Consider the following 24,537-nt stretch of genomic DNA (forward strand, 5'->3'; position numbering starts at 1 on the left):
TTGTATTCTTTATTTACAGATTGATCCAGTCAACACTTTTTTTTTTTTTTTTTTAACAATCAAAAGTTTTATTACTATTTTACAATAAATACATATTTTAGTTTTATGTAGACGCACAACTGAATACCATATCTTATGATACATGTAGCGTTTAAAACAAAAACAGCTCTTATAATTTATCATATAAAACCACCAAAGCCAGCCATGGCCTCATTTTCCCAGTCAGAGTCTGAGTCAGTGAAGTCCTGTGCTTCAGTGGCATGGATTGGGGAGAAATGATTGTATCTGTCCCCTGTTGCCCTCACTTGTGGATACAGAATTTGGCACCCGGTATCTTTTGGTGATGACCTGTTGAAATTCTGGTTCGGGATGGGAGGGATCACAACTTTCATCTCTGGTCCAATGGTTTTGTTGGGAGGGAAATTGTCATAATCCACCAAAACTTTTGGACCCTGGTTCCCGGTCATGTTGGTTTCAATCTTGGGGTGATGATTGTTTTCTTTGGGATAAAGGTGGACATTACAACATGGCACATTAACACTAAGCTTGTGTCGCTGCAGCTGCTCAGGCATCACTCTGGTTCCCTCTTTGTCATAGATGCAGGAAACAGACGTGTGCTCAAAGCTGCTGGGTTTGTTGGCCAGACCGGTCCGGTGTGGATCATCTGGGTTTTGATGCATTGTAGGCCTGAAACTTTCCTCTAACCCAAAACCACCCATTCTGTGTGCATCTGCACCATGGTTGTTGTCATAAACTGAAAGAGAAAATGATTTAGAATCAAACAATTAGTTCTGAAATGTAAGAAACACTGAACAGACAGACTCAATGCTGAGTGAAATAAACAAATAAGAGTGTATGGCTAATAAGTTACCGTTCTCAGTGGCCATCCTGCTCTGGAGCTGGCTGAAGGGCCCAGCTGTGGCTGGATTGGTGATTTTCATGGATGTTGATGAGCCAACTTGGCGACGAGACTTGGCCCTTCTATTCTGAAACCACACCTGAAATTTGTGGGAAACAAAGCAAAAAGATGAGAACAGCTTCAACCATTTGGTCACAAAATGTACAATTCCATAAGTATGATAAACTTCAGGTTATCTGGAGTTGAACAGTAAACCGTACATTTTAAGCGTCTGTGTCAGTCAGGTCAAAAGACGTATTGAAATCCAACATTACCTGAATTCTGGACTCTGGTAGTCCGGTCAGAGCCTCCAGTCTCTCTCTCAGGTAGATGTCCGGATACTTAGTGTCTGAATAAACTTTCTCCAGCACCTCAATTTGCTGCTGCGTGAAGTTTGTCCTCTTTCTTCTGTGGGTTAGTATTGCCACGCATTTATCTTCCCTCGGTACCGAGTTTGCAGAGCTGAATAGGTTTGTAACATCTGAGGCACCATAATCTGAAAAAAAGAAAACATATAATCTGTTTAGTTAATAAAATAGTAGACAAAGACGATGCTGGAGTTGTGCGTAAATTACTCGCAAAAACCATCCTTATTTCTGTTATTTTCTTGGTAACCAGGTCGTCGCTACTATTCTTATATATAGAGGTGAAAGCAATAAAACCTTTTAGCCACAACCTGAGTTCACCATAGTGTTCATCTGCAAAGGCCCTTCTTGATACATCTGGAAGGGATTCAGGTCACCGGCGCGCATATTCCCATGAACTGCAGACATGATGTTCTACGTCCTGTCTCCAAAGACTGACTGGGTTTGAGGCCTGTGCGCTCGCTGGTTGGGGTTAAATCCCCCCAGTGATCAAAGGTGATGCTGCCCGGATGTGTGAATGGGGCAGCCATCAGTGCCGGCTGGCACTGGAGCGGCCGTGTAGCTGCTTCAGACGTCTGCAGGCCGCGGGAGGTGTGAAGCCATCACACCTGGGACGGTAGAGCTGCCGCAGGTCTCTTTAAAGGGGTTTTAATGGAATCTGCATGCTCAATACACATCTGCAGAGAAAACATTTATCCGCTTTGGAATAGATGAAGCAATAACGGACCTGTAGCCTTCAAAGAGAGACAGTCGGAAAACTGCTATTTCCTCAACGGGTTAGACACTCACAGGGGATGTAGTTTTGTTGCTTGATAGTAACAAAAATAAATGAATTTATCTCAAATTTAACAGAGTTTAATATTATCCTGCATTAACAGAACAACTGGACTAGGATATAGTTTAGTGCTTTTTGTGCAGTAACAGAGCTGAACTACAGTTGTTCTATTAATGCAAAAATAATATAATAATATTAAATTAGACTGGAATTCATTCAACATAATAGGAACACATTACTTATAAAAATATAACTGAAAATGTATTTACATTTACTCTCAATTGTACGTCTAAAATGGTTTCGCGTGTTTGTATTTTTTCTCCTTTAGGCTTAGAAGTTATGTTTTGTTAAAGTTTGAGTTCTCAAAGATTTTCTCCTCAAAACTGATCTGTATGTGTTTGTGGGAAATTATGCTTCCTGTTCCCTTTTAGTGGTAAAAAAGTTCATCTCAATACACAAACCTCATTTCAAAGGAGATCAGGAATGGGCACTTGTTACTAAATTAGTCGCCTTCATCTGATAAAGTTAAAAGGTCAGGCAGCATCACAGACAAACTAAATGAATTTTCCTATGTGGCCACTGTCATTAAGACTCCAAGTTGATTTTGAGTTGTTTTTGTACATGTTTCTGAAATGACATGATGCATTTTGTGCCTCATATTTAATTGTACTGGGTGTGGGTTGACATGATATTGCAGCCAAACTGTTTACCACTAAGTCAACAGGGAGAGTGTTGCCTTTCTGTAAATGAGAGTAAGTCAGCAGATTACTGTCATGGCTCTAAGAGAGAGCATAGAACAGCAATGCTTTTCTCTGGGTTTTCAGCTGATCTCTGTGGAGTATTGGCTTGAGAGCCATTTTGTCATTTCATGTCAACAACAGCACTTATTGATCTCTGCACCTTGACACATATGGCATTGTTCAGCTAGGATGTGCTTGTTGGTAGAATCATTCACAGCTCGCAAGTTGCTTTGTCTGAAGACCTTAATTGGGTATTGCCTGTGCGCACAAATCAGACTGTTATGCTAAAATCGGGCTGTTGAAGTTCCTGATCTTTTGTAATGGCCAGTGACAGGTTTTCTGAGAGTTCATTCACTAGACAGTGTAGTTTTCATCTGTGGCCACAGCTTACATCAGGAATTCAGCTCTGCAAGTGCATGAAAAATTATGATGCACTTTTATGTTTAGTGTTTGCAGTAAGGCATAATTTTCACTTTGGCAGACCATGATTAGATTAGATTAAAAGAGTACAACTCTAGACTGACATATTAGAGATAACAGACTGCACATTTAAACATCAAACAGTAAAAACACTTTGGGATTTGTACTATTACCGGTGGGCAGCTGCCTCTGTTGACACAAACAAAAGCATATTCACACCTTTTAAGACTGACCACTAGCTTACTCTTAGACTTGATCACTATACATTGAACCTGCAGACAGACAGGTAAATTATCCTCACAGGTTTGCAGGCATATGTTAAAATGTCAGCTGTCTTATGGACCTTTGATATCAGTTCACTCTTTGTGTATTTGAGGGGTAAAAGAACTACAGTACAGTTTATATAACATGTGCTCACTGTGAAGGTGTTTATTATTGGAAACAATGATGTCAGGGCTAGAAACCATAACTAACATTTTAAATCAGTCCCTTTACAAAATATACAAAAAGAAACCCTATATTAAAACTTTATATAACTTATGTATTGCATGTATATTATGCTTTGTGTGTCTTACCTGTAGTCTACCTGTGCTCTATATTTTGTCTGGTTCTAAGACAAAAATAAATCCTTATCATCAGTGAAGTAAAAACTGATTTAACGGACAGTAAAATTTCTTTTTAAAGTTGTTGTCATAGTGACTACCAAAACTGAGATAATTGTTGAACTGACTTATTTATTGTATTAACTTCTATAACCGATGCATTTCAAAAGTATTTTGTAAGAAATGTGCATATTCCAGATAAAAAAGATTAAAAAAGATAGTAAGTAATATTTTTTGTCTTTGATAGTGTATTGCCTTTAAATGTGGTGGTGATGCAACATGATAATTAATTAATTAGCCTAAGAGAAACATGACGACGCTACTTCATACCTGTCAACATTGGGATTTATATTATATGTTACAGCTAATGTTCTGTAAACTACCACCTGCTTTATCGGAGGCCAATGTAGCAAACATATCAATTACACCCAGTGGGATTATTTTTATACAAAGATTAAAAATACGGGAGAAATACGGGAAAATATTTAAACTGGATGATAGAAAGGTAAAATACAGGAGAATCCCGGAGAAAACCGGAGGGTTGACAGATATGCGCTACTTTTGTTTTGTGAATTTTATTTGTAAAATAAGTAAAACACCTCGGTCCAAAAAAAATGAATTGTGTAAATATTTCAGTCATCGCTTAGAGCCTCGTCATTATTTAGTTGCTTGGATGAAAAAACCTCCCGGAACTTCCGCCAAGATTAAACGGAAGTAGGTACGTGGCCGCTTCAGCTGACAGTCTACATGATGGCGACAGAGGTTCAGAGCGGCGACCTCGATAGTGCCACTTCCAGCCGGCTCGAAGTTTCCATCGATGGCCTTACCCTCAGTCCCGACCCGGAGGGCGAACAGGGCCAGGTGGAGGAGCCGGACCCTAAAGCTGCGGAACCCGAGGCTGATACACCGGGTGCCCCTGGAGGCGAAGATGGGGAGACTGCTAAATCTGCGATAGAGAGGAAATGGGGCTTTCCTTTAAAAGAGTTGTACGGAATGGCCCTTAAATTCTTCAAAGGTATTTTATTTTTCTTTTCCACCGCTAGTCCTCGGAAAGCCCTTTAACCGTGAGACGAATCAGTCGCTGCTGGAGTTTAGCAACCTGCTAACGTTAGCCGCTAGCTGTCACATTAGCCGCACAGCTAACGAAGAGCTAACATGATGCTAGCCGCCTGTTAAAGGAGAAAACCAGCACGGCACGTCCGAGTACTCGGTTTCTTTCTGTGTGTGGCCCGAGAGCATTTTTACCCAGCCACTTTCTTGTCTCTGCTTCGCCGCGGCTCACCTTTCTTTGGGTGTCGACAGAGTAACCTGACTGGTCGTATAGGAATATGGTGTTTGGTAGCTGTCTATCTGTGAACTGCAGGGCTGCTGATAATGGTTTGTTTGGGCGTCTCTAAAATTAGTTCTAGATGCCACTTAATGCCACGTTTTTTCCACTTCCACCGTTGTATGCCCATCTGCCTGTTTTACAATCCAGCTCCCTACTCATGTAGTCATAACCTCACCACTCCCATTCTGCTGCTGCTCCACCAGGAAATGCATGTAAACGTGCCAGTGACTTGAGGTTATTTTACTTGTTTTACTGTTGAATTTGAAGCATCACATGACATCATGTGTCCTCACTCAAAGACTGCACACTTAGCACTCAGAAAGACAGCTTGAGAAATATAGTCCAGTATTCAACTGGGATTATTGTGATCCATAAGTGTTTGGGGAAAAAAACTGGAATCATAAACATTCTTCTCTCTGTGATTTAAGAAAAAATCTAGTCAGTGGACTTTACAAACATCCTAAACTTGTTTGAACCTTTTTGAGCTGTGAATCTTGGTCATGTTTTTGTTACACTAATACTGTGCAAACAGGTTTGGGACTGGTTGTTGCTACTTTGAGCCATAGTAATCTGTGATTTGTAGTTTTTTTTTTTTTTTTTGTCAGATAGGGTTGGGTCTAATAGCTTATCTTGTGTACATATATCTGCTTCTTGCCTCACTGTAGCTTTCATGCAAGCTGCAGTGTGATCATGATGTGTGATTAAGCTATTTAGAGTACCCTTGGTTTTGCAGAAGGACAAATAGCACGATCAGCGCCATGGTTCTTAGATCCCCTAGTACTGCATTGCATTAAGACACAAATGTGTATTGTATTAACAAGTGCTTGGTCACAGCAAGACACAAAATAACAAATAAATGCAAACAGTTTGCTTCGACATTGCTGTTCTCAGATAAAGATGGTAAGGCCTTCCACCCGACCTATGAGGAGAAGCTTCGACTGGTAGCACTGCACAAACAGGTGTTACTGGGTCCTTACAATCCTGACGCTTCACCAGAAGTTGGCTTCTTTGATGTTCTTGGAAACGACCGCAGGTAACCCACACTTGTGTGTTTTGCTGTGCTATGCCAGTGACCTTTGAACTCTGGTAGGCATTCAGGTTGTTTAGTTGTAGTCAGGAAATGCATGCACACACACCTCTCCATTTAAGTGTTAATATAGTCCATTTAACAACTGAGGTGTGCCTCTCATGCCTTTATATGCAAGTTAGCCATTTTTACTGCGGTACATTAAACACATTTTGTGTTCACAATTAAATTATAAAATTGTAGATAGGCAGTTGTTTTTGTAGTTTTGATGGAACTGATTGCTACAAATGCTACAGATAGAAATTTATCCTGTCTTGTTATTGTAAAGCAGTAACAGGCCAAAAGGTCACGACAAGATGTCTTTGTATATTTGAGCACAATTTTCCCAGCTGTCTCTATTAACTGTCTTCACCTCCATCTCACTCTGTGTGCAGGAAAGAGTGGGCCTCCCTGGGTAACATGGAGAAGGAGGAGGCCATGGTGGAGTTTGTCAAGTTGCTTAACAAGTGCTGTAACCTCTTTGCACCTTACATTACCTCCCACAAGATCGAAAGGGAGGAGCAGGAGAGGAAAAGGTAAGGTGCTCAACTTCACTTCCCATGAGGGAAGTCCCACTGCTACATTGTCCAAATACAGACCCAGATTTAGTTTGGCCTATATGCAGCAAGAAAAACTGTGAAGCAGATGTGGACATAATGGACATTTATTAGCCTGTGGTGTTTAGCGAAACATTTGCATTGTTTAGAATATCTTTAATGATTTTTGCTCTTCCACAGGAAAGAAGAGGAGGAGCGTCAGCGGCTGGAGGAGGAGGAGAGGGAGAGACAGAGACAGGAGGAAGAGAGACGGAGGCTTGAAGAGGAGGAAAGACTGAGGAGAGAGGAAGAGGAAAGGAGACAGGCAGAGGAGGAGAGGCTACGGGTTGAGCAGCAGAAGTATGTGTGTGTGTGTGTGCTTGATTATGGAATATATTGATTTTTCTTCAGAATGACTTCTACATTATCATTATAGTCCTTCTACATGGCTCTGGAACTGTGGCTGATATATTGAGAGACAGATCACTTTTGCTGGCCTTTTCTGAAATCTGGTCCAAAGAAGAAAATCTTCCTACTAATTACAACTTGTCTATTTTAAAACCCAACGACCATTGTTTCCTATATTACATCATTAACTCTACCTTTCTGTTCTCCTTCCTAGACAACAGATAATGGCAGCCCTGAATGCCCAGACAGCAGTGCAGTTCCAACAGTATGCTGCCCAGCAATACCCCAACAGCCCAGAGCAACAGCTGAGCCTCATCCGTCAGCTTCAGGAGCAGCATTACCAGCAGTACATGCAACAGCTCTACCAGGTTCAGCTGGCCCAGCAGCAGGTAGGATGGATTCACTGACAGAGGGCTACAATGCCCTTTGTTGATTTTATTGTTTAATGCATAGATTTTGTAGTTAATATGGAAGTATTTAGCACAGGCTATTGGAAACATTTTTCTTAAAAGATTCAAAATGAATTAAAATAGTCATGGGTGAAGCAAATGTTTCTGAAACCTTTTACATCAAAATTGTACAGAATGGGTTGTTCAGGAGGTATCAGAAAAACTTTAATCATTCATTTTTAAACAGTGCATATGTAGCTAAAAAAGAATTTAAAAGTGAAATGGAATTTTAAAATGAAGGCAACTAAAACATGCAATACTGTGCAGTGTCATGAATTTTAACAGTAATTTTAACCATTGCCTTACATGTCCATGACAGCAAAAGTCTAATTCCAACATAATTTGCCAGAACATATGTCCCTAGTTTGATTTTCAGTGTCTCAACACATTGTGGTTGTTTTGTCCCAGGCGGCCTTACAGAAGCAGCAGCAGCATCAGCATCAGTATCAGCATCAGCAGGCTGGTTCAATGGTACAGGGCACCCTGCAATCTAGCAGCTTCAACAGTGGTGAATCCATCCCCGCCTCAGCAGCTGGACCGCTGTGTGCGGCCTCACCACCTACAGGCGAGGAAGCTCCTACAGTCAATGGAGGTCAGTCAGATACATTCTCGGAGAGCATGGACCGCGAGCCAGAGCCTGAGCCCGCAGAGGAGGTCTCAGAGAATGGACCTTTATTAGGTTGGTGGGCTGTAGCTCTCCCCTGTGAAACTACACAAACATATTCACTTTATCCAAACAGAATCTCCATTTTTATCTAATGGCTACAGAGCAGAATCTATGTCAAAGGAACAAAGTTTTTCATCAGATTTGAAATTTGATTCTTATCTGCTGTGACCTTGATGTGACCTGTAGTGCAGTGAGGGGAAGCACTAGAACAAAGGATACATGATAGTGGCCTGGTTTAGGTATCATCCTATCACACATTCTGCTGACAGAGGAGTATGAACTCATACCAGAAAACAAAGCATTGGTAACATGCCAAAACATACATCCTGAGTCAGATTAATCCACTGTGGCTGGCTGTTTACTTTCAAACTAGTTTTGGGGGGAAGCTAGAATGCCTGACATTTAGCTGAGACTGCCACTCTTTTACATTTGTCACACGTACACATGCAGACCCTCTCCCTTTCTTTATGTAAAACAGACAGGTAACCTATGTGGCCTGCTAGTTTACCGTTAATTTTGTATATGCTGTTAGGAAATCACTCATTACAAAATAAAACTAACATTTTTCTTATTCAGTAACTTGCATTAGCAGATTTTTACACCAGTCTCTTGTCCCTTGATCACAGCTGACTCCCCACCAGTCATAGCTGCTCCTTCTATGTGGACACGGCCACAGATCAAGGACTTTAAGGAGAAAATCCGGCAAGATGCAGACAGTGTGATCACTGTAGGGCGAGGCGAGGTGGTGACGGTGCGTGTTCCCACCCACGAGGAGGGCTCCTACTTATTCTGGGAGTTTGCCACAGACTATTATGACATCGGTTTTGGGGTCTTCTTTGAGTGGACAGATGCTGCCTCTGCTTCGGTCAGCGTGCATGTATCGGAGTCCAGTGATGAAGATGAGGATGATGAAGGTAAGTATGGGTGAAATAAAGGTTGCGATGTGTCCAGTACAACTATTGTCCAGCGTGGCAACAGTTCTGGACTTGGATTCAACTTGAACTTTATAACATTATATTATTTATACATTGCTGGGACATGTTATGTGGTAATATATTTGTGCCGCAATATTAAATATGCAGTGGGAAGTTTTGAGGAAAGAAAAATTAAGAATACATTTTTGTTTGCTTATATTAATTTTTTTTTTTTTTTTAATAATATTTTTTTTATGTCTAATCTCCTTACGTTTTGAAAGAATTATACATTGTACTGTCTGCCCACAGGTGATCCTCCCAATGAGGAGGAGAAGGCAAAGAAGGAGGCAGGAAAACCCCAGGTGGATGAGATTGTGCCGGTGTACCGGCGGGACTGTCATGAGGAGGTGTACGCCGGCAGCCACCAATACCCTGGGCGTGGAGTTTACCTGCTCAAGTTTGACAACTCCTATTCACTCTGGCGCTCTAAGAGTGTTTATTACAGAGTCTACTACACCAGATAAGGCTGAATATAGACACAGGGGCAGCCAAGGAGTGTGTATGTTCATATATATGTGGGTGTGTGTGGGGGGGGCATGTGTATGAGTATGAGGAGATTGGTGCAATGGCGACCAGTATGTGAGCGCTTGTGAAGGAGATTCTAGATCTATTCTGGAGGAAACCACCAGAGGGTGACAAAGAAACACATCTGGAGTCCTACTCTAGAGTTTGGACTTATGTATGTAATGTATGTGTGTCCCAAGAAACCTGTACTAGGTCCCTGCATCAAAGCCCTTGGAAGAGGAGTGTGTATTCCTGTTGTATATTCACCACCTGTTCTTGCTGCGCTCACATAGACCAAGATGTAGGACTTTGCTCTTATATTGTATTTTACCCCTTTTCACCCTGGGCTCCTGTCTTGCCACCACCTCAGCCCGACACAGTCCAACGTGGCCTTGTGGCTCCATCTGCCCCGAGTGATGCTTTCGAGTCCAGCACTCTGTCAGCCGTTTCCTGTTTGGTGGTAACGGTGGTTGTTTATCTTACGAGAACACAGACAATGATAAAAATTTAATTATATTGCAAATGTACTTCATGACACTATGCCTTTGTTCCACAGAGAGCTTCTGGTCTTTGCCAAGTCTCACACACATTAAAAACACCAGTGTAGACAAACATCCTCCTCTTTGTCATTAAATAGTAGTCCTCTACCATGCATACATGAAGATCTGAGAGTCAAAGCAGTGGTGTTTTTGGCGTTTAACCTTTTATTTCTTAATACATTCTAAATAACAGTACACCAGGATTCTACTGGCAGCATTTATGAAGGATGTGAGTGAAGTCATTGGAATTACAGCAGACATTGTAAAGTATGGTTGTGGATCCTGAGTAAGAAGGTTAAAAACAAATGACTTAATTTGTTCTTCCTTTCTCCTACATTTCTTTATATCTGCCTGATGCTATTTCACTTTGTTCCAAGTTTGAGCAGTGACCTCAGTGCTTCCTGACAGCCCAGCCCTTTGTATGGGTACAACACATGAATATTGCATTAAACTCTCCGTTGGTCATTGAGTCTTTATGAAAGAATGAAGATAATATTAAGACATGTTATATTAATATTACCTTGAAGGCTTTTGTGTTTATCATTGTGTGTTGGAGATGTACACCTAATGATAACATTTTTCTCGGAGAACATTTCACACACATACACACACTCTTCAGTGCACAACAATCCATAAAACAAAAGACAGTGTTGCTGTTCCGTTCATCTCAAATATTGTTTTGTGAATAAACCGAGATGATCCAAGGATAAAGTTGTGTCATAGGCCGTGTGGTTGCTTATTTGTGACATCTAAATGTATTCAGCTTTTTGAAGTTTATTTTGTTGACATAATTAAGATTCATTCTCTTCAGTTTCCCATTGCATGTTTTGTGTACCTACCACCTAGGTGCATTATGAACTGTGCTGTATAAACCATGTTCTGTCTGAATCCGAACGATGATTGTTGAACATGTATTCAGTGGGTGTCGGAGATGTTAGGTTTCGCTTTATCACACTGAGTTGGGTGTTTTTATGTGTATGCAAACAAACTTTAAAGACAGCAGAAATTACAAGTTGAGTACTGCTCCAGTTTCCTTGCTGAGTATAAAGTGGCATCATATTATTTAATTAGGGGCTGCTCTGTGGTCTGTGTAACAAAATTGTCACTACCTATGGCGAAACCAAGCCATGAAGTTCAAGAAAGCTCCTTTATCTTCTGATGTGTGATGTTTGTTGTTCTTAAGTTTGTAATTGCTCACCAAATGGCTTGTATTGACATGTTGAAGCCTTGTATGTAAATAATTCTACAAATGAGTTTATGTATGGGTTTTTAGATGTGGACAAAGGTTATGGTTTTAAAAATCAATGCACTGTAAACTGGTGAATGAGATATATGGATACATTTTACCCCTAATGACAGTCCAAAACTTGTTGGAAGTATAAGAGTCTTTTGAAATGACAGAAAAGTTCTTTTTTTGTATTGTTTAGACTTGTTTGGACCTGTTATGAGTTGCAAAATCTTTTTGGGCATATATTTAATCTTGATTAAACTTATGTTCATATCTAGAACTGGACAGTTTTTCATTTTTGTTTTAATAACTTGTTATAGGGTTTTTAGCATTGTGTCTTCCCAATGCTTCTCTAAATCTTTTATAGATGTGTTGTCATGAAACAGACAAATTACCAAGGTTACTCCCAAGGTGTTTTTTTTCCCCACAAGGGACACATTACCCTGGTAAAAATCACAGGTGGATCTGATTAAACTAATGATGACTTGCGTCAGTTTGTGCCCCAGTAAGCCATGCTTGGGTCAGTGTTATTGCTTTTGTATTTTTCTGCTATTACTATGTGGAAGACTTTCAAAAACAGAAAAGACGGACACTGACGGGAATATGAGGATACCAAAAAAGGCTCTGGAGCAACAAAACGCGGTTCCTTTTTCGCCGAAGAGGTAAAATGTGTCATTCTCATGCTGCTTTCCTGTCACATTTTGTGCTGAGGGAAGGATGTTACTTGTGTAATAGGATGATAAACACATTGCCTTCACTGTTTTCCATGATGCACATGGGATGTCACAATGCTTAGTGCAAGCGACAGCAGCAAACACTTGTCTATTGAGTAACTCCTTAAACTACTGCCCAAAAGTACATGCTAAGTAATAAGAAGGCACTGACTGGAAATACTGATCTGGATTTAATCTTACAGACATCCTTAAAGTTGCTGTGCCCACCTGAAGACACCAGGGGGCACATTAAACACTGCAGACACGCACTTTGTCCACTGGATGTAGGTTATCCAGGCTGTCAGGGGATCCACTACAACTTGTGTGAACTTGTGTTATCGATGATGAGGTGGTTGTTTGCAACCTGGAGAGCAACGGTGGGACTGTGAGGTGGTGAACTAAACTCTGCAGAAACATGCTTCAAGATATGTTGTCTGGGGGTAATTTATGAGCAGCCGGCTAGAAAACTTTACTGTGGGCCATTGCTATTTTATTTAAAATGAATGGATGACCTTAGATAGTTATTTATGTGGTTATGCTAATGTAAAGTTACTAGGCCATTTTAATGTGGAAAGACCTAATAAATCAACCCTGGGTCCTTTAACTAATCTCACGCATCTTTAATTGTACTCTGTTTTAAAAAGTACTGGCCATTCAAATGTCTGGGCTGAATAACAGAAAGTACTGACTGTAAACTGCTGCGAGGGAACTACAGGTTTTGTTTTGTTTTGTTTTTTAATTATTATTAATTTGTCATAAAAATGCCAAATGTAAATACTACTGTCATGGTTCATTGGTGGGTTTAGATTTTGATCCGGTCCTGGTTTTCCGTCCGACCTGAAGGGAGGCAGGTAAACTGTCCTCCGGTTCCAGTCGCTACAGGTGGTTGTAGTATTCTCCGGGTTTTGTACTTTCCTCTACTTTTTCCTAGTGTTTCCCCCTCTCTCTCTCTGCAGCCTGCTCTCTGTCTGGTTGGATTTGAATAGACTTTGGGAGGCAACGAGTCCAGGGTCCAGCAGCAACACGAAGCCCCGTGCTTTGAAAAACCAAAATATGGCGGGATTGAAGGAGGATCCTGCAGCGCATACATTAGGAGCCGCAGGCAGGAACTTCGTGCGGGGCTTGTTTTAAAGCTGAGAGGTTGTTTTTTGTTTTTTGTTTTTCCTTTGCGTGGATAGTTTGGAGCTACCGGTGTGAAATAAATATGCCCTTTCATCAGAGGAGCGTTGAGCCGCGGCGTGTGAGTAGGTTGTCGGCCAGGGACGGCTGCTTACCGAGAGAAGAAAACGGGAGGCGCAGATTGAAAAAGCCGGTTTTATTCTCGTGTTTGGATGAGGTTAGCTGTCAGACACTGACCAGCATCATTCACCAACTTTCAGACCTTTCTCGACATGCCAGCGACATCTTCCTGGGCATCGAGGTGGAGGCGGGGGTGTTGTTCAGGAGGTCCTGCAGGATTCAGGGGCGGCTGCAGGTTCTGCAGGCTGAGCTCGGCAAGTTTGATCCCAAGAAGATCAAAATCCGTAAGTTTGCAGTGATGGTCACTTGTTAACGCGCTTTTTCAGAGTACAAAGTGTGATAACCTGTTGGTAGCTCTAGTAAAACTTCTTTCTAAGCACATTAGTTTTATTTTTTTTAAATATTAAAGCCAGAGGACTGACTATTAACCTGTAATTGAGACCCACAAACATGTATTATGCGTCTTCCAGACCTGCCATGATACTTGTTTACTGCAAATAGTTCCCACAGGATAATATTGACTAATTTCAGTTATTAAAACACTAAGCATGTTTTCATATCTGGCAGCTGTGATGTTGATCCTGTACAAAGGGACATTTTTTCCCAGAGAAAGAACCAGGAGTAGTAGCCGGCACAGTGTCCTGGCACAGTGTCCTGGCACAGTGTCCTGGCACATGGCTTTGCTTGTCTTGATTCAGACATATGTTAATAGGGGCATTGAGTCCTGTCAGAGGTGATGGATTTCCTCTCAACGTACTCACCATCTGTGTTTAGATCTTCAAAGGGTCACAGCTGATCACAGTGTGTTTCCCCCTCGTTTCTTCTTGCTGTTTTTTACATTTAAACAGGTTTGGTCAGTAAATGGAAAATCAATTTCCTTTGCTGCCGCCTGTGTTGACTTTTGTTGTTTTGTGATATGTTTTGCTCGCCCTTGTACAGCTACCTCGTCTAGTCTCATACACATAGGGATTATATATTAACAGACTTTGACTCATACTGTGGTAACTGTTGCAGTTACATAAAGATGTAGAGATAGGCCTGCTACTTTATACCACTGCTTTCTGTTTAGTAGACTGTTGTTTGGTGATGATTGTAAACACAGTAGTTAAGAGATTATGTTTCCCATTTAGTCCCTGCACAGCTTCTTTGTTTATCTAATTTGCCTCTGAAATATGTTGCAAAGTAGGATTCAGAAGACGAGCCCAAATTCCAGTGAAGGAGGATTTAAGTTCTGACTAATGTGCCCTTTGTTTCCTTTTTGGTTTTTTTTTTTTGGTTTTTTTTCTGTCCTTATTCCTATCTGAACACCCTGCCCAGGGTATGACTGACTCACTGCCTCTATCACACACAGATTCAAAACTGCTTGCAGGGAAATGATAAGCTGAGCAGACAGTTCCCAGACATGAGCGAATCTGATGCATGTTGAGCAATGGGTTAAAGGCACTCATAGGCACACTGATAGTCAATTATGCTTTATGCTAAGTTTTGATACACACCTGGGCGAGGTTGGGAATTCCTTTTTTATTTATTTATTTATTTTTTCACCCAGTGGACACTAGCAGCTGAAGACAAGGTGTGAGAGAGTAGACAGGAATGCTGCGGCATGATATATAGTGATCTGCTGTTGCCAGCTCCCACATAACTCCAAGCACCGGCTATATAGAAGCATAGAATTTAGATTCATTACGGCACTGACATGCAGGGTTGACTCCCTTTGCACAGAAACACCTGTCTTTATGAAATGCCTTTTGAGTCGCCCTGCAGCAGGACTCCTGGAAGACAGTATTGGGTTTGACTGTGTCATGGTATGGAACAGCTGGTGATGTTTTTTTTGATGAACGGGTATTTTAATGAAAGCCAATGTATAACACACAAGTTCACAATACAAAGCATTAATATTTTTCAGCAGCATCCTGCAAGTACTCATTGGTTTACAAAGTCATAATAAAGACACGTCACTGCTTTTTGCAGTACTGCATCTAGTGTGTGTCCCAGAGAAAAACTGCAAAAGTGTATGCAAATGTATTTTCCCCCTCAGATTCAGGATCTAAAAGTTATATTAGCTGCATGTTAATGATAATCTCTGAACTAGTGAAGTAATAGCTAGTAGGAGATTTTGATAATGTGACTGGCCACTCTGTTGTCTTCAACCACTGTGGGTTCCTACATTAACCTCAGGTCAGAGATGGATCATGTTACTCGTGAGGGGCAACAAGAGGGGCCCCTATATGCTGGAGGACAGACACTGAGGGAAGGGCATAGCGAGCGTGTCTCTCTGTAATGTCTCTGTGTCTTGGTTTGTGGTAATCATCAGGAGCTGTTTGAACAAGGACAGTGGTAGGCAGATGGGATTTCCTTACTGTGTGTATTTTGACTGTTTCATGCCACTGTTAATCCATTTGTGCTGAAGTACGGGGCACAAGAGCAAAGGTCAGAGGTCGAATTTTTATTTTTATTTTTACAGATTCAAATGGGAACACGTGACACTGAGAGTCAAGAGTTTAAACAAATTCTAGTTTCTCCAGCTTGTGTTGCTTTAGCAGGCCAGGCAACTAGAGGTAGCTGTGTCTGACTGTCTGACTAATGGATTACTATTGCCACACCCAGCTGTATTAATGACAGTAGGAGCAATGTGACTGACAGGGCAGTTTCTACTTCTGACACCGACACCGACTAATAGTCCGTAGGTGAATCATGTTCCCATTAGACAGAAAAACAGCAAATCTGATCAGAATATTTAACTGTTTTGCTTGATAATTAAGTTAAGCAATTCATTGATTATCAAAATAATGGCATAATAAGCTTCTGTTTGTTCAACTATTGGGTTCATTCACTGTCTAGACTTTGTAGCTCTAAGCCTCCCCAGCTGACATTTGAGATTTGCTTTTAACTATATGTTAAACAGAGAGCCCCCTTTTGCTGAATATAGCACTGGATTGAATAGGGAGTTCTTATTTTCATGTTGAAAGTAGGTCGAGGTCGAAGTGAAGGTTAATTGGAGCTGGGCCTCAATGTCAGACATCTTGGTGCCAACTAGCTACCTGCTGCTGTGGGGCTGTGACATAGACACTAGTGCTGCATGATCCTGGGTAAAATATGAATCGCATTGTTTTTTCATTTAGGATTGAATCACAGATTTTATTTACTTATTTATTTTTTGAGCTCGAGATGGAAAAAAACATTAATGGTGAAGCTTAATAGACACACAGACACACACACACAGACTGTGCTACACACAAAATTAATAATAAAGTAAAAGACAATTTGGAGCAGACACATGTTTCCAGCTGACACAATGATGTCAACAATCCCTCTTTCTCAGACACTCATGCAGACTGCCTGTGCATTCTTTCCCCATCCCTGTGATATTTATAGATGCGTGTTTTAACCCCATCTGTAGCATGCTATCATGTTTAGTGTGTGTTGCTACATCCAAGTGGTTCTCAAGGACCCGTGTGCGTGGGCACATACATGCTTGGCTTATACTGTCTGAGTGTTTGCTCATAAATACTAGTGTTTAGGAATGATAACAACAGTGACACTAAATTGTGTAAATGAGATTTAAGTTGTGTCCCTTACAACATGACAAAGAATAACAAAGCATATCCATGCCTGAATAAACATATTTCTCTTTATGGTATTTTAATCACTTTGCACACACACACACACACACACATACACACACACCTGTTTATGCCTCATTTCTCCCTAGTCACTATTCACTCAGGCCAGCTTTGGTCCCCTCTATTCATCAACAGAGAGCAGTCATTACGCAGCCAGAATCCACAAGTCAGTTCCCACAGGGCTTGCTCCAGGGAAAAGAGTCTGGCCTGGTTCTATGGGTCAAACTGGTCCTATAAGAGACAAAAGGGACAAGTTGGTATGGACAGAGAAAGAGTGATAAATAGGGAAATGAGTAGGAAATGGATGTAGTATGCCAAGAAATAGATGTTGCCACTGAACGTCATTTTGACTGACTGTGTGTATGTGTGTCTATACTTGTAGCCGACCTCTCTCACGCCTTTGTGCGCTCCACCCAGGATGTAGACGGAGCCCTGGCGAGGGCACAGAAGAGTGTTAGGAAGTGAAAGGAGGAGAGATGACTGATGAATGCAAGTGCTGTTCCTAAATCTCTCTTGTGTAGTTGTTTGTGTAGGTATACACCAATGCTTTGCTTTCTGCAGTCTGTCAATACTACCATAAGATACTTGTTCAACATGCTCTATGTAATTTCCTGAGTTCAGCTGCTTCTACTTAGCTCTGTCCTGCAGCTCTTCCACATAATTAAACAAAATCTGTGAGAGGCTGATTTGCTCCTGATGGCATGTGACAGTAAAGTTAATAAGAAAATGGCTAAATTTAGAGGTGAGTGTGTGCGTGTATATCAGATCACTCTACAGTATATGTTGGTGTATTTTATCACTCGGTCAGTTTGTCACATGGCAGCTTGACTGATCTGTTGTCAACCTGTCTGAAGAACAAAAAGGTCATGGGACACCTGGAATTCTTTTACTGAAAGTGGAAATATAGTATTCAGTGAGGGGAATAGCCACAAGTGAAAGGAGCATGTTCGATCTGGACTTCTTTCTCATTTATATCTTAAACTTGCTGTTCTCTAAAAATGTTTGTAAACCATCCTCTGTTTGGATGTAATAAACTGGAGTGTCACTTAGAGATGCTTTGTGGTAAATTGTGTAGAAATGGAATCACAGTTGTCTACACACACATGCTGACATTAACACAGTCAGAGGAGCCAGATGTGGGACTTACAGGTTAACAAGTTATGAAGTTGTGGGTCCTTCTGGTAATCCAGGATTTAACCAAGCTGCTGGGAGTTGAGTGTGATTTAATTCTGACTGTGGTAACCTCTGCCTAGAGGAAGATCCACAGATGGATTGAGATAACCCTTCAGCTCCTTGACTTCTCTTGTGTGCGTTCTGTCTTCCTATCGCATACCTGGATAGACACAAACACATATACACTAATGTGCAGTGTATGTTTGGAGACTCACATGCTCACAAACTAATATTTTTTTGCACTTGATTACATATTTCTTTTCAATCCTTACAGACAGTTGGCACAGCAGGTGTTGATGTGGACTGAACTTTGGATCGCTCAGATAACACAGATTTCTGCAGTAATGTTATACTGAAATAGGGAATATATAATGCATATGTCTTAGATTTCTATATGTATTACAGCCTGTTTGTTCCACTTTTACTTTGGAGGAATAGACAGGACCTCAGAGCCAGATGTTCACGTCTAAATGTATTTCTTCTGGACAGCCAAACAAAAGCTGAACTGACAGAGCTCAGGTGAAATCTGCTGAGAAGCGATGAGCCTGTAAGAGTTACTGAGGCTTTGTCATCTAACTTTTACTCAGAGAAATGAAGATGAATAAATAGCCTACACGTTAAGCGAGACTGTGCACCGTTACACGTGGACCAAATCATTTTCGCAGCTTGTGTTAAGCGTTCGTGTGACTGAGTCTGTGTGCACAGATGTTTCACCATCCTCCATTGTCAGTCACTCTCCCTTTTTGCCTCAGCTTTCCCTCCCTCCTTCCTCTGTTTAAAAGTCTCTTCCTCTCTCCCCCTCTGTTTTACTCCCTGCCCTATATCTCTTTTCCTTTCTCTGTTCCTGTTGTTTCATATGGCTTCCAGGCCTTTCCTCTCTCATCTCTGTCCATCCTCTGCACTTTGATGTCAGCCCTCATACTGCCACACTCACCACAACAAGGACACGAAGCTCTTTCTCTCTTCTAATCAGTGTTGCCTCTCTATAGATCTCTCTTCTTTTTTATCCCTCTTTTTAGCTTTTTGCTCTTACAGTGTTCGAGTGTTTTGGTAACATACTCTGTCAGTATATATACATTCATTAATCACTGAGTTTGCAATAGTCCATGTCCTTTTATAATGATGGTCGATAGTCTCATTTTCCTAGTAACATGTGCATAATGTCTGGAGCACAGTGTGCTAGCCTACAGATATGTTTGTCACATACCAAGTGATGAAAAGTGCAGGGATGTTGTTGGTTTCTGCTGGTTTTCATGCCATTGTTTGAACTGCAAAGACTGCAGGAAGGATTAGTAGGGCAGCTGTAGTCCAACAAAGAATGCAAATATGGTTTTCACTATATGAGTAAAGATGCCAGTTTCAGTCCATAGAAATCTACACATGCAGTGCCAGACAAAACTTTTTCCATAGATGAAGGAATATGGTTACCATCAGAATTCAGCATGTCACTCAGCTCTCTGGTCTTGGTGTGGAGCATGGTAAATTGACTGCTTTTTAAATTCCTTCAAAAAGAGCTTTCAAGTAATGTAGCATTCAATCTTGTGCTACTGGAAGCTTTGTGTATTTATGTCCACACGAAAGCAACAGCTGGTTAAAACAAAACAAAACAAACTGCAAAAAGGTATCTGTCTTTGAAAGTCTGATGAAATACAGGATCTATTAGGTCCTGGTTAGTATAACTGTTGTCAATAGTGATGTGTGTAGCAGAGAGACGGACAGATATGCAAACATATATTTATCCACTTTATAATAACTTACTGCAGCAGGTGGGAGCTCATCTTACACGAACATAACGCCTATTGTTTTCCTACATCTGCAGTTTACTGCACTCACGGCCTGGAAACACATTATACGTGTCCGTGCGCACACGCACACACACACACACACACACACACAGGCTCTAAGCGCCTTTGGAAAAATAAACAGGGATTTTCTGCCACATCTCTCACTTATGCCCTTTAACTAACACACACATGGAAAGAGCCAGGCTTGCACGCTCATGCACACAAATTCAGAAATGCAAGTTGTCCTCTTAGTTTGTCCCGTAGGTTAAACGAAATGAGCAACAGTTTAATTTGGGATCTAGTTTTAAAATTAGTCGTGGAAAGATTAATAGTTAGTACTGAGTTTTGGCTATATTTAGATGCAGATAATTCCTTAGGAACAGCTGTCTCTTGGCTCTTTTCAGGCATTTTAGTCATGTAAACATTTGCGACATTAGACATCTTGAATTTCCTCAGCTGAATAAACAGGCTGATTACTAAAAGACATAATGTTTATTATTTGAGGAACACTAGAATTTGTTCATCGTTCAATGTGCATTGTGCACTCTGCCAGTCAAGCTGCTATTTGCTCGCTTGTAATATTGGCAGTCTAGGAACAGGTCACTCTGTTAAAGATGTGTAAAATGAATGTGTAAAGTATACAGCAAATGAAAAGTAGGTTAATTTAGTTGGGATTTAGGCAGATTGGTTTTCCCCAGTTCTATGATGGAAAAGTCCCAGATTTGAGTCAGTAGGACACATGTATCAACTATCATCAATGTCAGTGGAGATGGTGCTGGTTGTGTGAGGGTAATATGTCACTTGTGTTGTGGGTGAGTTGTTTTTATAATTGCCCAGGGAGTCTTAAAAGACAGAGCGGTCAGTACATGAAAATGACCACAATAGTTTTCCAGTGTGTCTTGTAAGGGTTTACTTCCTAGATGCTTGTCACCAGGGTGAGGTAATATGAAATGTCATGCTTTATTGGAAATATTGGTAAAAACATTGTTTTTGTGGAAAAAAAACAAAATCCACCCAGTCCTCTTTGTGTTTGCGGATGGTGACACAGTCTGTTGCTCTCAATTCCTGCCAACAGTCCATTGTCAACAGGGTGACCCAGGTTATTGTATATGCATTCATACATAACCCGGCCCTGTTGCACTGGTGCAACTCCTATACGCACAAAATGAGACCCCACTTTTTAGTACTTACGGAGTCGGCACAAATCTGATTTCTTTGACCTCAAAACTAGGACTGTGACTTATTTTCATTATTGGTTAACCTGCCAATTCTTTTCCTGATTAATGGATTAATGCAGCTCTACTAAACATGTATCTGCTCCAATTTTCTGATCAAAGGCAGTGAAATCTTTCTTATTTCTTTGGAAAATATGACTACAGAATAAAGCAAAGCAACACTATGGACTTTCTCCAGTTTAGAATAAATAGTTTAACCTGCCTTGAATCAACCACAGCCTAAATATTCCAGGTCAACATTTTTACTGGCTCAGTTTCAACAACCTACTCATTCATCAGACCTGCTTGTCTCCGTCTTTTATTTACTATAGAGTCACCATTAGTAATGACACTAAAAAAAAAAAAAAGATTGGTTTTCTGCCTCCGTCAGCTGTGCTGCTCCCTCTCTTGAAACATTTGAAACATTTTGTTAAAGTTTTCCAAATCTTTTTCCTCTTCCCTGTTCTCTCTGACGCAGTACGAATAAATCTAGAAAGTTTTTGAGTGTAAGAAATGCTCACACACCCATACAGAGAGTGAGTTGATCTATTTAATTTGCTAATCTATTAATTACTCCAAACAAATAGCCCACTGTAAGGTGCTTTTGTGTCTCCTCCTCTTGCCTAAAGCAGATTCTTGGCTCATCATCAGTCTCACTTTGACTCCCCAGAATGCTGCATGGCATGTGCATGTGTATTTGTCTGCGAAAGCATCTGTCACTGTGAAAAATGACATACTCCGCGCAGGAATCCCCACTGACTACTGAATCTTTCTCTGTAGCAGTTCTGGCTGTCTGCCTCATCCACAGAGACCTCATTGTGTCTATTTTTGTGTGTATGTGCATGTACATGTGTGCACTTAAACTTTCCTGTCCCCCTCAAAGCTTCTGTCCATTCGTGGTTCTTATTATACATGGACTGCTCCCACTCAAGTATTATTTATGTGGCCTAGTCCTGTCTCTGCGAGTTGTACCGTTGTGTGATGACTGCGTGTGCTTCGTCCAAGATCTGAGGCCATATTGGTCAGCCCACGTGAAGCCTCACGAGAGGCTGTGTGTGCCCTTTTATCAAGACAATGTTTCTCTGTCCACCCTTTCTTTATCTTTTACTGACCTGTCTGTGTGTCTCATATTTTCCTTTTATTTCTCCCTATATTAAATGTCCTCTAGTTTTACATTCCCCTTCCCTGTTTCTGTCTCTGTGGTCTATCTTTCATCCCCATGTGCTGCACAGTGTCTCTTTTTATTCCAAAACCCTCTGAATCATTCTAAAAAATGCTTCCCAAAAGATAAGGCCTGGGACTGTTCCACTTTGACCTCTGACTTTCCTCCTCCCTCCTCTTTCCTATACTCTACACTGATTTAGTCTCTAAGCACTATGGGTAGTTTCCAAACCAAAATCCAAACCACCTTCTACTGCTTTGGCATAAGGTGGAAGGTACGAAACTGTGCTGAAAAGCTAATCGAAGTGTTTTTATGGATGGGATGTGGTCTACTAAGGGTTAAAAAAGAGATCCAGAGGGTGGTTGTGTCATATTCGAACTCAAACATAACTTGAATAAACACAGACACAAGGTGGCAGCTTGGGATCATTATAATATTTGGTCATATTGATCCAGGGTTGAACAGTTAATATTGTCTAATGCAGATTTTATTTTTGGTGTAAGTAATTGCAGGATCTTGTATTATGGAAACAGCTGCTCCATTCCATATAATTGTCATTTTTTGAATGTATTATTTGTGCCATCCTTGTTGGTGTGGGTCAACTATTGGATTGTTTAAATGTTGAAGCATACAGACTCATCCGACACATCTGTGTGTTAGCGTTCTCTTAAAGATTTTACGGTGGCCGACAAGGGCAAACGCGCTGCAGAAGAGAAACGCTGCAAAAGAGAAACGCTGCAAAAGAAAAAACACAATGGAAGTGCGCCAGGCCGATAGGGGGACCCCCGAACTCCCAACGTTGTATGACATTTTGATCAAGTAAACAAATGTAATAGAACATTGTTAGCACATATTAGCACATGAGAACAATCATCAGAGGTCGTTCATTCTGTTGCAATTCAACACTATAAGCTGCATCATTACGCAGCCTCCAAAATGAGACGTGACTTATGTCACTACATGTGTCTCTCTCGCCTCTGTAAAAGTTCTTTGTTCATAGCACCCCTCAGTTCGGGGTCCCCCTATCGGCCTGGCGCACTTCCGTTGTGTTTTCTCTCTTGCAGCGTTTCTCTCTTGCAGCGTTTCTCTCTTGCAGCGTTTCACTTTTGCAGCGTTTCTCTTTTGCAGCGCGTTTGCCCTTGTCGGCCACCGTAAGATTCAGCTGTTTTGTCCTGATCTATTTTGCCTGTGTGTGTGTGCGCGTGCGCGTGTGTGTGCGTGTGTGTGTGTGTGTGTGTGTGTGTGTTCAAAAAAGATCAAAAGAGCAGATTTGGAGAGCCCCCCTCATACCACACAGTAAGAGGGGATTTTCGGAGTCAGTGATGGGGATTATGAGGAATATCATTTCATACAGCATACAGAATGGTTAATCCCTTTAAACCCTGCTGGAGTCTGCACGCCCATTCCTGTAACTGGTTGACGATGGAGGCTGGAGGAAAATGTGAAGCTGAGCAGTGACACTGTACGATGGGAAACAACCTGTGAATCTGTACACGTCTTATGGTGGAGGGTGGTGGCATATAATTATAGATATCAGTAATTACAAGTTATTCGCTTGTTAATTGAATGTTGATGTTTGAGCTCGTTTTCTAATATAGAATGAGTCCTTTTAATCCACTCCCAGTAAAGTGTATGTGGAATCTGTCATGAACCCCCACTGTTGTCGTTCCCTTCAATAATACTTTTTGTGAAAGGATCGGTAAACATTGGTTTCAACAATAGGAGATGAACAGTCTGTGCAGTGATACTAGTGTGTCAGGTGACAGTCATTGTGCACCTGCCACTAGTGTTATTGGCAATGAGGTGGTTTTAGGGCAGTTTCATTTGTGTTGGATTCAACGCTGTTTGTTAAGGATCCAGTTCCAGCCTCAGAGCGACAGGCATTTTGTCTGGGTTCTGGGTGTGTGTTTCAGGTTGCACAGTTTCCCACTGCTACGTTAGGTGTCATTTTAGTCCAACTCCTTGTTTGTTTTGCTTTACTTGATAATATTATGGTTCTGGGGTAGCTTTCAGTTTGTTTTTGCCAAATAGGAGGACAATTCAGTTTTAATTTAATAGCTCTTAATGTAAACATTTGCTGTGATTGTAATATATGATAAATAATGGAACAATATTGGCCTATGGATTG

General features: G+C 41.1%; 3 protein-coding genes across 6 annotated transcripts in view; 2 read left to right on the top strand and 1 right to left on the bottom strand.

The window, feature by feature from the left end:
* Nucleotides 1-179: 179 nt before the first annotated feature.
* On the bottom strand, nt 180-1,671 carry mixl1 (Mix paired-like homeobox). The gene is made up of 4 exons (XM_026319195.1): nt 1,575-1,671; nt 1,174-1,394; nt 872-998; nt 180-754 (listed from the first exon to the last, which is right to left on the bottom strand). Exons 1-4 carry the CDS (start codon nt 1,669-1,671, stop codon nt 180-182), a joined length of 1,020 nt encoding a protein of 339 aa, XP_026174980.1.
* Nucleotides 1,672-4,505: 2,834 nt separating this feature from the next.
* acbd3 (acyl-Coenzyme A binding domain containing 3) lies at nt 4,506-11,781 on the top strand. Of its 2 annotated transcripts, none has more exons than XM_026318957.1 (8): nt 4,506-4,815; nt 6,022-6,163; nt 6,592-6,732; nt 6,934-7,092; nt 7,355-7,529; nt 7,998-8,268; nt 8,883-9,170; nt 9,480-11,781. In XM_026318957.1, exons 1-8 carry the CDS (start codon nt 4,548-4,550, stop codon nt 9,692-9,694), a joined length of 1,659 nt encoding a protein of 552 aa, XP_026174742.1. In that variant the 5' UTR covers nt 4,506-4,547; the 3' UTR covers nt 9,695-11,781. The 2 variants fall into 2 exon arrangements, with proteins under 2 accessions (XP_026174742.1, XP_026174743.1); XM_026318958.1 differs by having other exon boundaries at nt 7,998-8,181.
* A 1,320-nt stretch (nt 11,782-13,101) lies between these two features.
* The window catches only part of nhsl1b (NHS-like 1b), an 86,204-nt gene continuing 74,768 nt past the window's right edge, over nt 13,102-24,537 (top strand). The window contains exon 1 of one of the 3 annotated variants that reach the window (XM_026319316.2): nt 13,102-13,737. In XM_026319316.2, the coding sequence (XP_026175101.1) occupies nt 13,419-13,737 (319 nt within the window). In that variant the 5' untranslated portion in view covers nt 13,102-13,418. The remainder of the gene's footprint in view (nt 13,738-24,537) is intronic. The other 2 variants (XM_026319311.1, XM_026319312.1) reach the window with 2 other exon arrangements.

The sequence above is a fragment of the Mastacembelus armatus genome, chromosome 24, assembly GCF_900324485.2.
Source record: "Mastacembelus armatus chromosome 24, fMasArm1.2, whole genome shotgun sequence".
NCBI lineage: Eukaryota > Metazoa > Chordata > Actinopteri > Synbranchiformes > Mastacembelidae > Mastacembelus > Mastacembelus armatus.

Bases quoted from the DNA above. Each gene is read 5' to 3' on its own strand.
- mixl1 (XM_026319195.1), bottom strand. From the start codon at position 1,671: ATGTCTGCAGTTCATGGGAATATGCGCGCCGGTGACCTGAATCCCTTC. The intron at 1,395-1,574 runs GTTGTGGCTAAA...TCTTTTTTTCAG, and splicing joins GAACACTATGGTGAACTCAG to ATTATGGTGCCTCAGATGTT. The intron at 755-871 runs GTAACTTATTAG...TTTCTCTTTCAG, and splicing joins CAGGATGGCCACTGAGAACG to TTTATGACAACAACCATGGT.
- acbd3 (XM_026318957.1), top strand. From the start codon at position 4,548: ATGATGGCGACAGAGGTTCAGAGCGGCGACCTCGATAGTGCCACTTCC. The intron at 6,164-6,591 runs GTAACCCACACT...CTCTGTGTGCAG, and splicing joins GTTCTTGGAAACGACCGCAG to GAAAGAGTGGGCCTCCCTGG. The intron at 6,733-6,933 runs GTAAGGTGCTCA...GCTCTTCCACAG, and splicing joins GAGGAGCAGGAGAGGAAAAG to GAAAGAAGAGGAGGAGCGTC.